At 41.6% G+C, this 14,457-nt stretch overlaps 1 protein-coding gene across 1 annotated transcript in view; it reads right to left on the minus strand.

Moving 5' to 3' along the window:
* Window positions 1-7,925, minus strand: part of LOC311226279 (cytoplasmic dynein 1 intermediate chain 2-like) — a 42,593-nt gene extending 34,668 nt beyond the window's left edge. The window contains exons 1-3 of the mRNA XM_084311682.1: window positions 7,802-7,925; window positions 3,709-3,814; window positions 2,440-2,566 (exon numbers count right to left, since the gene is read on the minus strand). Coding sequence (XP_084167808.1) covers window positions 2,440-2,566; window positions 3,709-3,813 — 232 coding nt within the window. The 5' untranslated portion in view covers window position 3,814; window positions 7,802-7,925. The remainder of the gene's footprint in view (window positions 1-2,439; window positions 2,567-3,708; window positions 3,815-7,801) is intronic.
* Window positions 7,926-14,457: the final 6,532 nt, after the last annotated feature.

Below are 14,457 nucleotides of genomic sequence, written 5' to 3' on the forward strand. Positions count from 1 at the left end.
TTTTTTTTTACCTTAAACAGATCTTTTTCAAGTTCCAAGTTTTAATACTCTTATCAACATGCGAGTCAACAAATGCTTGCTTTGTGCAGCCATTTAACACAAACGGATGACCCTCATGCATTGCAAATTTGCATCAAATTCAAAACAGAGTGATGCACAAAATAACTTAAAAGAAAATAATAATTTAAAACAATGAATAAAGTGTGCATGAAATAATAGGGGAAAGAAAACGTTAGGAACTTGTTACATTCACACACACAAGGGCTGATTAATCACACACCCCCCTCTCTCCCTCACACACACACTCTCCCAGCTCTTTTTCTCTTTTGCCCCTTCCTCATCTCTCTCACCCCCCTCTCTCTCTATATCTCACACACACACACACACACACACACACACACACACACACACACATACACACACACACACACACACACACACACTTCAGAAACAAACATAGTATCAATGAGAGCATCAATAATACACCTGAGTGAAGTCTAGTAAAATAATTTTTTTTTTTTTTTTTTTTTTTTAGTTAATCTTGAGTTAAAAAAATTAGTGGCATTAATAGAATCGGGAGTTAACGCGATATATTTGACAGCCTTAGTTTATTTATGTCTGTAAATGCTGTGTAGTGTGGAGGCCTACTGTACATGAGTAGGGTGAGTAACCTACATGCCATTACTGCTTTTTATTAGGGATGTCCGATATTATCGGCCTACTGATATTATCTGCCGATATTGGCATTAAAATGTAATATCGGAAATTATCGGTATTGTTTTTTTAAATTTTTAATCTAACCTTTATTTACCCAGGCAAGCAAGTAAGAACAAATTCTTATTTTATTTATTGTCAAAAGTATGCATAATGTTGTGTTAATTCCACGACAAGAGATATGTAATGTTACCTGAAATTATTCGGTTGATATCGGTATCGGAAATTAAGAGTTGGACAATATCGGTATATCAGATATCGGTAAAAAAGCCAATATCGAACATCCCTACTTTTTATCTATTGACTCATTATAGCTACGTTATTATCTTGAAATAATAATATAACATATAACATGACATTGTGTATCATTACATACAATGTATCTATGCCTGTTAGCTAAATGCTGAAAAACAGGGAACAAAATTAACTTTTGGGCTTTAGATTTAAAAGACTACCAGCCAGAGAGATTTATACCGGCCACAAATTATAAACAGCTTTTTAGTATATCTGATATCTCCATGTGTCAATATATCTATTATGTGTTATCGGTTATCGCTCCACTTCACGCTATGGTAGTGCTTGTGCCAGCACAGGAGATAAGATTATAAAAAAGATATGATATACAAAATCTTCCTTTTGAATAAAATAAACTCAGGAATCAGGATTGTTAAAGCGAATTAGCATAATCCATGTCAAAAAGAGTAGCCTATAATAAATTACACACACACACACACACACACACACACGCACACAAACAACACTCACACACGAGAGAGGGAGAATAGCTTATAGCAGACTTAATGATTTTATAATATTTCTGCTAATGAAGTGAAATATTTATTATCATCAATTATCGAAATAAAGATTGAATGTATATACAGTATATATATATATATATATATATATATATATATATATATATATATATATATATATATATATATATATATATATATATATATATATATATATATATATAATTTTTTTAAGGTAATAATGCAATCTCTGTGATATGGATATTGCATTCTTTCACACTGCAATATCAATATGAAATCAATATTGTTCAGCCCTAGTGTGTGTGTACTGTAAGTGTATCTCTTTTTTTCAGCTTTTATAGTTTCACAAACACACATCAAGACAAATCACAAACACATAAGGAAATTAAAAATAAATTAAAAGAAAACACACACAGTATGTACACTAAGGACGCAAGGGGCTGATTTTCGGACATATATCCATATATTATAATATATATATATTTTACAAAAAATACACGGGAGGACATTGAGAAGCACTTATGTTCTAGCTAAGCATTCCAAAAAGGGACCCCATATCATATTAAATTTGTTCGAGGTCTCGGACCTACTGTGACGGATGCTTTCCAGCTGCAGAGAGGAGACCATCTCAGTGAGCCATCTTTTAAAACTTGGAGACGACGTGTCTTTCCATTCCTTAAGGATAATTATTTTGGCCACAGCCATACCAAACATCAGGGCCTCCTGCTCATTGTAAGGTATACTTCCGCAGTGTTAGCTGAACAGCCGAGTAGAGCTAGAAGGCAGTCTGGGGCAATCTCTCTCTGTGTATGTGTATCACTTACCATTGGATGAGTGTGGATGTGTAAGTGTATCTCCTTGCCATTGTGTGTGTAAGTGTATCTCCTACCGTTGTGTGTGTGTGTAAGTGTATCTCCTACCGTTGTGTGTGTGTAAGTGTATCTCTTACCGTTGGGTGTGTCTGGGGTGATGCCCATGCTCTGGAGCAGAACCTCTGCATCTCTCCTCTTCTTCTCCAGGTCTGTCTCCTCATTGCTGGCTGACCCTCCCCCCTCTCCTGCCTGCTTAGGATCCCCCTACACAGCAGAGAGAACTCACTCTCAGTCTGTGATCATATATCATCATAATATATATCATATATCATCATATATAATTTCTACAAAGTGGGGGATATTGGATGGTGAGAAAGAGATTGATAAGAGGGTGGCAGCTCTTGATAAGAGGGTGGCAGCTCTTGATAAGAGAGTGGCAGCTCTTGATAAGGGTGGCAGCTCTTGATAAGAGAGTGGCAGCTCTTGATAAGAGAGTGGCAGCTCTTGATAAGAGAGTGGCAGCTCTTGATAAGAGGGTGGCAGCTCTTGATAAGAGGGTGGCAGCTCTTGATAAGAGAGTGGCAGCTCTTGATAAGAGAGTGGCAGCTCTTGATAAGAGGGTGGCAGCTCTTGATAAGAGGGTGGCAGCTATTGATAAGGGTGGCAGCTCTTGATAAGAGGGTGGCAGCTCTTGATAAGAGAGTAGCAGCTCTTGATAAGAGCGTGGCAGCTCTTGATAAGAGAGTGGCAGCTCTTGATAAGAGCGTGGCAGCTCTTGATAAGAGAGTGGCAGCTCTTGATAAGAGCGTGGCAGCTCTTGATAAGAGGGTGGCAGCTCTTGATAAGAGCGTGGCAGCTCTTGATAAGAGCGTGGCAGCTCTTGATAAGAGGGTGGCAGCTCTTGATAAGAGGGTGGCAGCTCTTGATAAGGGGGGCAGCTCTTGATAAGAGTGTGGCAGCTCTTGATAAGAGGGTGGCAGCTCTTGATAAGAGGGTGGCAGCTCTTGATAAGGGGGGCAGCTCTTGATAAGAGAGTGGCAGCTCTTGATAAGAGGGTGGCAGCTCTTGATAAGAGTGTGGCAGCTCTTGATAAGAGGGTGGCAGCTCTTGATAAGAGAGTGGCAGCTCTTGATAAGAGAGTGGCAGCTCTTGATAAGAGGGTGGCAGCTCTTGATAAGAGGGTGGAAGCTCTTGATAAGAGGGTGGCAGCTCTTGATAAGAGAGTGGCAGCTCTTGATAAGAGAGTGGCAGCTCTTGATAAGAGGGTGGCAGCTCTTGATAAGAGGGTGGCAGCTCTTGATAAGAGAGTGGCAGCTCTTGATAAGAGGGCGTGGCAGCTCTTGGGTGAGAAGTGAAATAAAACTGTGATATCTGGAGTATTTAATCTGGCATCTCATTCTACTCACTTTCTGGACTTTCTCGTCCTCTTTTCTCTTCTTCTCCTCTCGCATCTGGGCAACCCGTAGCCTCTTCCTCTCCAACTCGAGTTTCCGCTCATTCTTGTCAGACATGCTGGAGGAGAGAGGGAGGGGGGAAGACACAGAGAGGGGTAGATGTTCACAAAGGAGAGATCAGAGGAAGCTGGAAGTTGGTCTAATGTCACTGCTTCAGGCATCTATTTAAAGGAACACGCCAACATTATGGGCGTATATATATATACACCAATTTCCTCTCTGTGCGTTCGGTAGAAAGCTAGCTTAGCACAAACAAATGGAAGCGGAAACGGATCAGCTAGCCTAGCTTAAAACTCCAGGAGAGGTGTTTTTGGCCAACAGCTAAGCTATTTGATCCATATCAGCTTCCATTCATTTGTGCTAAGCTAGGCTAGCTTGCAGCCAGATAGCTTTCAATTGAACGCACAGAGAGGAGATTTGTATCCATCTTCTTGTCCGACTGTGGAGAAGAAGGTAAGTGCATTTCCTATAATGTCAGCGTGTGTTCCTTTAAAACCTATTTATAGATCAGCAGAAAACTGACAGGTCCTCCTGACGCCCCCTTGAGACCCCTAAGCAGGATCTTACCATCCTCCTGGACTTTTACTTTTAAAACAACATTGTTCGTACAAGAGATTCTATCTGTGATTGACTCCTTTTCACGTATATCAGGCTACAAGATTAATTGGAATGAGTCAGAGGCAATGCCGTTGTCTAGATTGTGCCCCCCGGATATCCACAAGAATTGGAGATTTAAATGGCTCCCATCTGGTTTGGTCTACTTGGGTGTTACAATTACTCCAGGATTGAAGGATATAATTCCGGTGAATTTATTACCACTTATCCAAAAAAAAAAAAAAAAAAATCTATTGAACTGGTCGAAACTTAGTCTGTCGTTGATGGGATAAGATGGTAGTACCCCAGATTAATTATGTAACATACATGCTGCCTTTGGAATTCCCTCCTCCTCTTCTTCTTTTTTTTTCTTCTTTTTTGATCTTTTTCCCCCTCCTTTTTCCTCCGATTTTCTCCCATCCCAATGTTAGTCGTTATGCCAATTCCCAATCCCCTTCCTGGGTGCTGCGCACTTACCCCCCACAGTCGGTCTGGGAGAGTGGAGGCTATATCACGTGCTTCCTCCGACACACGTCTAGCCAAACAACCGCTTCTTTTCACCTGGCAGCGCGGACTCTCACTGAGAGGGTGTAATGTGTGGAAGGATCACACTATCCCCCTTAGATTCTATCCGCGCTGAGCAGGCGCCCCGACCGAACTGTAGGAGTCGCTGTTTACAACGACCCGGACCCACCCCGCCAGCTTTCCCACCCTCTAATACAGCCAATTGTATTAGTGTGAACGGCCAGCCAAGCTGGTGACAACGCCGGAGCTGTGAGCTGGATTCGAACAGGCGAATCCAGCGTCTCCGGTGTTGGTGACGAACGCAATCTCTGCTACGCCACCTGACCGCCCTCCCTCCTCCTCTTCTAACCAGGTTTAATGGGGCCTTGAGCTGCTTCCTGCTAAGAAACCCTCTTTCAACTAAACAAAATTATATGCATCAGTCGAGGGAGGTGGTTTGCGATGCCCACGAATAGACTGGTACCATTATGCCTCTTCACTAAGCCAACTGTCCAAGGTTAACCTATCTGAGATCCGGGCTCCTGCTTGGGTAGCAATAGAGAAAGAGCTGGTGGAACCATTATCAGTGCAAGCCTTCCTATCCCAGATGAGAGGGGATGTTCCTCATAGAGACCCAGTACGGACATTTGCTAGAGAGAGTTGGAAAAGGGCTCACCAGATATTTAGCATGGACCCCTACTATACAAAAAGGATCTTCAATATGGTATAATAAATCATTTAAAATTGGTAAAAAGTCTGTAATGTGGGAAGACGTGCAGGGGTAATGTTAGTAGAAGACTTGTTTGATGGTATACATCTACTTTCCTTTGAGCAGCTAGTGTCTAAATATAACTTACCCAGGACAGATTTTTGGAAATGTTTACAAATAAGGAGCGAAGAGGATGAAAAATATTGCTATTACTATATATTCAGGCGTTATGGAGAATTAATGGGAAGCGTCCAGGGGGAACGTCTAGGTCTAGGTTCTATGACATGCTTAGGAAACAGTGACACCAAATCCCGAATTACAAGGGTGCCAGGATAACATGGGAAAATGATTGTACCTGGGGAGGTCTGGAAAACAACAGTACAGTCATGGTACTCTGTAGCCCGAGACACATTGCAGACACGTCTAATTAGATTCAAAATAATAAATAGGAGTTACTGGACTCCATCAAAAATATCAGGATATAGGATAGTACTGAGGCATTGGAAATCAACTGAGAAAATCTGCTTCAGAGAGTGGAACGATGAGCTTGCTAGATTAGCCTCTTTTGAGCAACTTATACACTAAATTAACAACAGCTTACATGTGTCCAGAAAGATTTGGGGTCCCTATTTAGTAATGATATAGGTAAATAAAAGTCAGGATATCTTGTTGTGTCCGATTTATATTCTCTGTGCATTGTATAATTATACAGTAGTAGATGTATATACTGTATATCCCGGACCATATTTTATTCTTAGGCTTATTTTATTCTTAGGCTTATTTTTATTCTTATTTGTGACTTTGTTTTTGACTACCTTTAATGTTTACTGTTTACTGTGAGCGATTTGTAGGGCCAAATTTCCCTCTGGATGAATAAAGTATTTATATTCTATTCTATTCTATTCTATTCTATTATATTCTATAGGATGGGGGGGGGGGGGGGGCATGAAACCCTGGTTGCACAACCATAAAGAAAAAAAACAAGAAAAGGAAGGGCAGAAAAAACACTGCACTATTATACAGTAGATTCGATTTGTGTGAAAGCAAACGGATCCCCGCTGAGGTCTGACAACACTATTATTGGTGATGATGAAGGGGCCTCCAAGACGGTGTTAGCCCTGGGCCCCGTCACATTGGGAGCATGTGTGAACACAAGAGAACTGTTGACAACAATGTTCTCTTTATCTCGTCTCTTGAGAAATGTCATGCCTTTAGCGTGAAAGAGTGAGGTGGAGCATTTTCCAGAAGAATTATATGCTAGGTAGTAGAACTATTAGGATAATGTAGATCTCAGATACAAATATTAATAAGTGATTGATTGATTGATTGATTGAAAACGTTATTAACAGATTGCAGAATGGGTACAATACAGTACGGCTCAATACATTGTTAAGGGGATGCAGACCAGAGAAAGACGTTTGTCTTGTTTACACCAGGGTCCCCCATTTTCAATTCATAATGACATTTATGACATACACAACATACAGATATTATATATCATGACATTTACGACACATACATGAGATATACAGTACTGTTACATTTATGATAGACAAATATACAGTACTGTTTACCAGAGATCCTAACAGAAACGATATACATTTGAGGGGGAGGACACTGTACTAGCACTGTTGATGCTACTAGGAATAGGAATAGTAACATTCAAATAAGATCTTACTACTCTATTGATCTGTTATTAACTAGTCATAACAAAGTGTCCCCATGGTGCATAGGCTATATTTGTAGCCCATTTTGGTCATAACATCCGTTATGCCTTTTCGGTTTCTGCTCTGCTGGGTAAACTCAGATTTGGTTGACGTGACATATGTTGACTAAATAAATAAAAGCAATCAAAAGGGAATTGATTTGACTTCTAGATGGAGCTGCAGAACTGCATTGTCGACTGACTGACTGCACACCGGCTGACGTTTATGTAACTTACTGTAGCTACTGTAGCGTTGTGGCTAATAATATCCCTCATAAACTGCATGCATACTTCATACAGCAGCTATCGATCAGCATGTATCGATTTGCGGATCATCTGATGATCAACTATACCGTACACCCAACACATAGCTATCTCAGTTAGCAGCATGCTAATCTTCATCTTGAATGGCACTGACGGGCCTAACAGCTGAGCTCTCTAGCGGCAAGCGGCCACTGACTGACTAATAATAATAATCACCAAAAAAACACATTAAAAGCAACACTGTAGCTATAAGTATAATATTCAATTACCTGCTGCTGCTAGATCTGGATTGTATGCAGCCAGTAGATCTGATCTGATATGATGATGAGTGAAGTTACAGTATGAATAGCTCTGGTGGTGATGATGATGCTGGAAGTGACAGCTCCCTCTGTATAATGTAGACGATGACGTCACACCCTATGTGTCCGTGTTCTAAGGGTACTGACGAGGGACAATGTTGGTGGATTTTTTTTAAACGCTAAACCCTGACCCACCACTAGATGGGGTAACAGGTAACATATTATGAAGAACTCGCGAGATTTGGGATTTTGTGAAAATAAATGAAGGAATTTAGGAATATTCTAAAATATTTAGGAATGCTTCAATTGGTCAGATTGACTTCTTACTGTCTTTTTACTACCTTACTATCTTTTTACTACTACCACTATGAATTGAAAATGGGGGACCCTGATGTAAACAAGACAAACATCTTTCTCTGGTCTGCATCCCCTTAAAAATTGTGTGTATTGAGCCATACTGTATTGTATTGGCGTATTGCTGCCACACCAGAAAAAAAAATCTGTATCAACTTATAACATAAAGGTTTCACGTTATAACGTGATAACTTCTTGTTATAACGTGATAACTTCTTGTTATAACGTGATAACTTCTTGTTATAACATAAAGGTTTCACGTATAACGTGATAACTTCTTGTTTTAACATAAAACGTTTTACGTTATAACGTGATGATAACTTCTTATCACGTTATAACATAAAAGGTTTCACGTTATAACATAAAGGTTTCATGTTATAACATAAAGGTTTCACATTATAACATAAAGGTTTCACGTTATAACATAAAGGTTTCATGTTATAACATAAAGGTTTCACATTGCTGCCACACCAGAAACAAAGAAAATATATCCGTATCACGTTATAACATAAAGGTTTCACGTTATAACATAAAGGTTTCACATTATAACATAAAGGTTTCACGTTATAACATAAACGTGAAACCTTTATGTTATAACGTGACACCTTTATGTTATAATGTGAAACCTTTATGTTATAACGTGAAACCTTTATGTTATAACGTGATACGGATTTTTTTTTTCTGGTGTGGCAGCAATACGCTTCCGTAGTATTGTACCCATTCTGCAATCTGCTGAATAAAGTTTTCATTCATTCATACATACTAATATGCTACTATACTTAATACTACCTAAGTTGTACCTCATCCGATTTCTGCATTGTACTTTATATTGTATTGTAACTCAGTTACAAATTTTTTTCTACTCTGTATTGTATATTGTATAATTTTATGTATATTGAACACTTTTGTTTTGAACACTTTTGTTTACACTTGTTACGTACTTTTGACTTCTATTTTTTACTTATCTATTTTATTTTTGTATCTAGCACACTCTCAGGAGCAGAACAGGAAAAAGCATTTCATATAAAAGTATTCTGTATTTTTGTAAGACAACTAATGAAGAAACTTGAAACTTGAACTTGAACTACATCATGCTAATATATATATACTACTACGCACTCTGTGTGTTCAACACTATTTGATAAACAGTGCCACTGACCCTTAGCTGCCAGAGATTAATGTACCCCTCCTGTTGACTTGTTGTTCACAATTTGTAAGTCGCGTGTAATAAAGTAAACACCAATTCGCCTATCATGAGAACAGGAGCAGAGAAGATGCTTTCTCCTCAGACACCGCTACACTCCGCCCTCTTCCACCTGGATGAGAGCAATACCCATGTGTGCGAATGCTGTTCATCGACTTCAGCTCAGCATTCAACACCATCATCCCCTGCAAGCTCATCTCCAAACTTGGTGACCTCATGGAAACCAAGGACCTCGACATTAACCCATCTGTCTGCAACTGGATACTTGACTTCCTAACCAACATACCCCAGTTTGTTAGGATAGACAATCTCACCTCCTCCACACTCACCCTGAAAGTTCAAGTTCTTTATTAGTCAAATACACAACAATACAGGGGCATTGCAGGTAATTACATTTTTGTGTTTTGAGCTCAGACTCAACAGTGCACAATTAAGAAACAACAATGAATACAAGAATGGTAATAATAACAGTAGTAGTAAGATCAAATATAAAATTAGGTAAAATAAAATAAAATAGTAAATTATTTACAGAAATTATTTACAGTGTCTTGTGTATAATAATAATAATAATAATAATAATAATAATAATAATAATAATAATAATAATAATAATAATAATAATAATAATAATAATAATAATAATAATAATAATAATAATAATAATAATAATTCATTACATTTATATAGTGCTTTTCTCAGACTCAAAGCGCTTTAGGGAAATTGCCTCCTTCACCACCACTGGTAGCACCCAACCTTGGGCTATGCAGGCTCAATGGCTGCCATACACTGGCACCCAGCACACATCACACTACACAATGGCTGCCATACACTGGCACCAGGCACACATCACACTACACAATGGCTGAACGGCTCAGGAGACAGGGATTGATATCAGCCAATTAAGGGGAAGGGATGATTAGGTGGCTTTGATATCAGAGACCTGATTGGGAATTTGGCCAGGAACGTCGGGGAACCCCCTACTCTTTTACGATAGGCGTCCTGGGTTCTTTAATGACTGAATTCAGTCAGGACCTCGGTTTATCGTCTCATCCGAAGGACGGCACTCGCAGCTGTACGGTGTCCCCATCATGCATGAACACCGGTGTCCCGCAAGGCTGTGTGCTGAGCCCCCTTCTCTACTCCCTCTTTACCCACGACTGCACCTTTTTTCAAGTTTGCAGACGACACAGCGGTTATGGGCTTTATCAAAACAACAATAAGTTGGCCTACAGGGTGGAGGTCTAGCACCTGGTGGCGTGGTGCGCCGACAACAACCTGGCCCTCAACACCAAGAAAACCAAGGAGCTCATCGTGGACTTCAGGAAGACTAGACCATTTATATATGTATCCATATCTGTCTGAATATACCTGCATATAATCCTTATATATATACCTACTACTTATACACCTGCCATATAACTCTGTATGCATGTACAATAATGCTGTATATACCGCAAATATAAATGTATTCTTACCATATATATATCTATCCACATCTGTCTGTGCATTACTTACTTACTTACGCCTGCTACCCCTTCTGGGGCATAGGCCGGCAACAAGTGATCTCCAAGCATCTCTGTCTTGAGCTGTTCTCTCCAGTTGGTTCCAGGTCATCTTCATGGTCTTGGTGTCTGCCTCCAGGTCTCTGCGCCAGGTGTTTCTCGGGCGGCCCCTTTTCCGCTTGCCCTGCGGGTTCCATGTTAGGGCTTGTCTGGTGATAGTACTTGCGGGCTTTCGCAGGGTGTGGCCTATCCAGCGCCATCTGCGTTTCTTAATTTCTTCTTCTGCGGGCAGCTGGTTTGTTCTCTGCCAGAGTTCGCAGTTGCTGATGGTGTCTGGCCATCGGATGTGGATGATCTTCCGCAGGCAGCTGGTAATGAAGACCTGCACTTTCCTGATGGTTGCAGCTGTAGTTCTCCGCGTCTCTGCTCCGTATAGTAGGACTGCCTTGACGTTGGTGTTAAAGAATCTGACTTTGGTGTTGGAAGTCAGTTCTTTTGAGCTCCAGATGTTCCGTAATTGCACGAATGCTGTACGTGCTTTCCTTATTCGTGCTCTAATGTCAGCATCTGTGCCGCCCTGCTTGTCAATAACACTGCCAAGGTAGGTAAAGGCTTCAACTTCTTCCAAAGCCTCGCCATCCAGCATGATTGCGTTGGTGTTGTTTGCTGCATTGGTGTTGAGGATCTTAGTCTTGCCTTTGTGGATGTTGAGTCCCACTTGCCCGGAAGTGGATGCCACGTTGTTGGTCTTCTCCTGCATCTGTTGTTGGGTGTGCGACAGTAGTGCCAAATCGTCAGCATAGTCCAAGTCGTCCAGTTGCGTCCAAGGTGTCCACTGAATCCCGTACCTTCTCTGTGCTGTGGAGGTCTTCATTATCCAGTCAATGGCCAGCAGGAAGAGGAAGGGCGAGAGCAGACAACCTTGTCTGACCCCGGTCCTCATTTGGAATGCCTCTGTGAGCTGCCCTCCATGGACCACCTTGCATGTCAGTCCCTCATAGGAGTTCCTGATGATGGAAACAATCTTGGTCAGCACCCCGTAATGTCGGAGAAGCTTCCAGAGGGTCTCTCTGTCTAGGCTGTCAAAGGCTTTCTCATAGTCCACAAAGTTTATGTACAGGGGCGAGTTCCACTCTATTGACTGCTCCACGATGATGCGCAGCACTGCAATTTGGTCTGTGCAGGATCGGTCTTTGCGGAAACCAGCTTGCTCATCGCGGAGTTGTGCATCGATGAGGTCCTTCATCTTGTTCAAGATGACTCTGTTAAAAACTTTCCCTGCCACTGATAGCAGTGTGATCCCTCTGTAATTTGCGCAATTGCTAAGGTCACCTTTCTTTGGGATCTTGATGAGATAGCCCTCTTTCCAATCTCCTGGCACGTCTTCTTCCTCCCATATCTTCATGAAGAGTGGGTGGAGCATTTTCACCGTGGTTTCTATATCTGACTTCAGTGCCTCCGCAGGGATGTTGTCTGGTCCTGCAGCCTTTCCGTTCCTCAGCTGCTTGATAGCCTTCCTAATTTCTTCCCTGGTTGGTGCGTTGCATGCTATGGGTAGGTCTGTGTCAGCCTGTGCGATGTCTGGTGGGTTCTGTGGTGCTGGCCGGTTTAGAAGTTCTTCAAAATACTCCATCCATCTGTTCTTCTGTTGCTCCTCTCCCGTTGTTATCGGTCTTCCCTCTTTGTCCTTCACAGGTCGTTCTGGTTTGCTGTACTTTCCTGCCAGCTTCTTGGTGATGTTGTACAGTTCTCTCATATTCCCCTCTCTTGCTGCTTGCTCTGCCTCTGTTGCCAGGTCATCCATATACCTTCGCTTGTCTGCTCTGATGCTCTTCTTTACTAGCTTGTTTCCTTCTGCATACCTTTCTTGTGCCTTGGCCTTCTCTGCTCTTGTCCGGCTGTTGTTCACTGCCGCCTTCTTCTCCCTCCTCTCTTGGATATTTCGCAGACTGTCCCCTGAGATCCACTCCTTGTGCTGGTGCTTCTTGGGGCCAAGAACTTCCTGGCAGGTAGACGTTACTGCCTATTTTATCTCCTTCCAACTGTTCTCCAGGGTGCACTCGTCCTCTTCCAACAGCTCCTGTAAAACTTGAAACTTGTTGCTGAGTGTTACTCTGAACTCTTCCAGCTTACTGGCGTCTCTCAAGGAAGCTGTGTTGTACCTGTGTCGTGTTGTATGTGCCGACATCCAGTTCTTTCTCAGCTTCAGCTTCAGGCTGGCTACGACAAGGTGGTGGTCTGAAGCCACATCTGCTCCTCTCTTTACTCTTATATCCTGCATGGACCTCCTGAATTTCTTGCTGATACAGACGTGGTCAATCTGGTTCTCGGTTATGTGGTCTGGCGATACCCAAGTGGCCTTGTGGATGTTCTTATGGGGAAAAACACTGCCGCCAATGACCAAGTTGTTCATAGCGCACAGGTCCGCCAGCCTCTCCCCATTTTCATTCATGGCCCCCAATCCGTGTCTTCCCATTATATCTTCGTACCCCCTGTTGTCACTTCCGATTTTGGCATTAAGGTCTCCCATCAGGATTGTGATGTCTCTCTCTGGGTGCTTTTCTATAATGGACTGCAGTCTGTTGTAGAACTGGTCTTTGTCTGCTTCCTCGCTGTCATTGGTAGGAGCGTAGCACTGTATGATGTTCATATTGATCCTCTTCTTCTTGGTTTGAAAGGATGCAGTGATGATCCTTGGACCATGGGCTTCCCATCCTATGAGCGCTGTCTGTGCTGTTTTAGATAGCATCAGTGCTACTCCTTGGGTGTGGGAGGCATTGTCCTCTTCATGTCCGGAGTACAGCAGTAACTCTCCTGAGGCCAGTCGTTTCTGTCCGGACTGTGTCCATCTTGTCTCACTTATTCCGAGCAGCGTGAGATTATAGTTCCTCATCGCTGCTGCTACTTGAAATGTCTTACCCGTCTCATACATGGTTCTCACGTTCCACGTACCGATATGGGCAGCCCTGAACGAAAGAAGGGTGATCGGCCGTGTGGCTTCCAGAGACTTCTGGCTTTCACCACATGGTGTCATAGACCTTCTTATCGAAGACCCTTCTCTTCCCTGGGCCAAGGTGTTGATGTCTTGTTTATCTCTTGTTGGCGTTTCTGTAACAATATAGTGTTTTACGGGATGGGGATGTTAGCCCCTCGCCCAACCCCCTGGAGGGCTTTTGGAGTTGGCTTGTTAGTCCTCTTCCCACGCCTATTGTCTTCCAGGTGATGGATTGCAGCCTCATACCACGTGAGGCCAGACAGGCTGAGGGTTGTGTACAAGCTGTCTCGGCACGTCAAGCCCAACCAACTCCTGCTACTGTGTATTGAAAGCTGCACTAGGCGAGCTAACCCTACCAGCAACGCAACTGTGCATACCTGCATATAATACCTTTTACATATCTGTAAAATAGATACTATATCTATAATAATAATAATAATAATAATAATAATAATAATAATAATAATAATAATAATAATAATAATAATAATAATAATAATAATAATAATAATAATAATAATAATAATAATAATAATAATAATAATAATAATAATAATAATAATAATAATAA

Source organism: Notolepis coatsorum (assembly GCF_963971535.1).
Source record: "Notolepis coatsorum genome assembly, chromosome: 4".
Lineage (NCBI taxonomy): Eukaryota > Metazoa > Chordata > Actinopteri > Aulopiformes > Paralepididae > Notolepis > Notolepis coatsorum.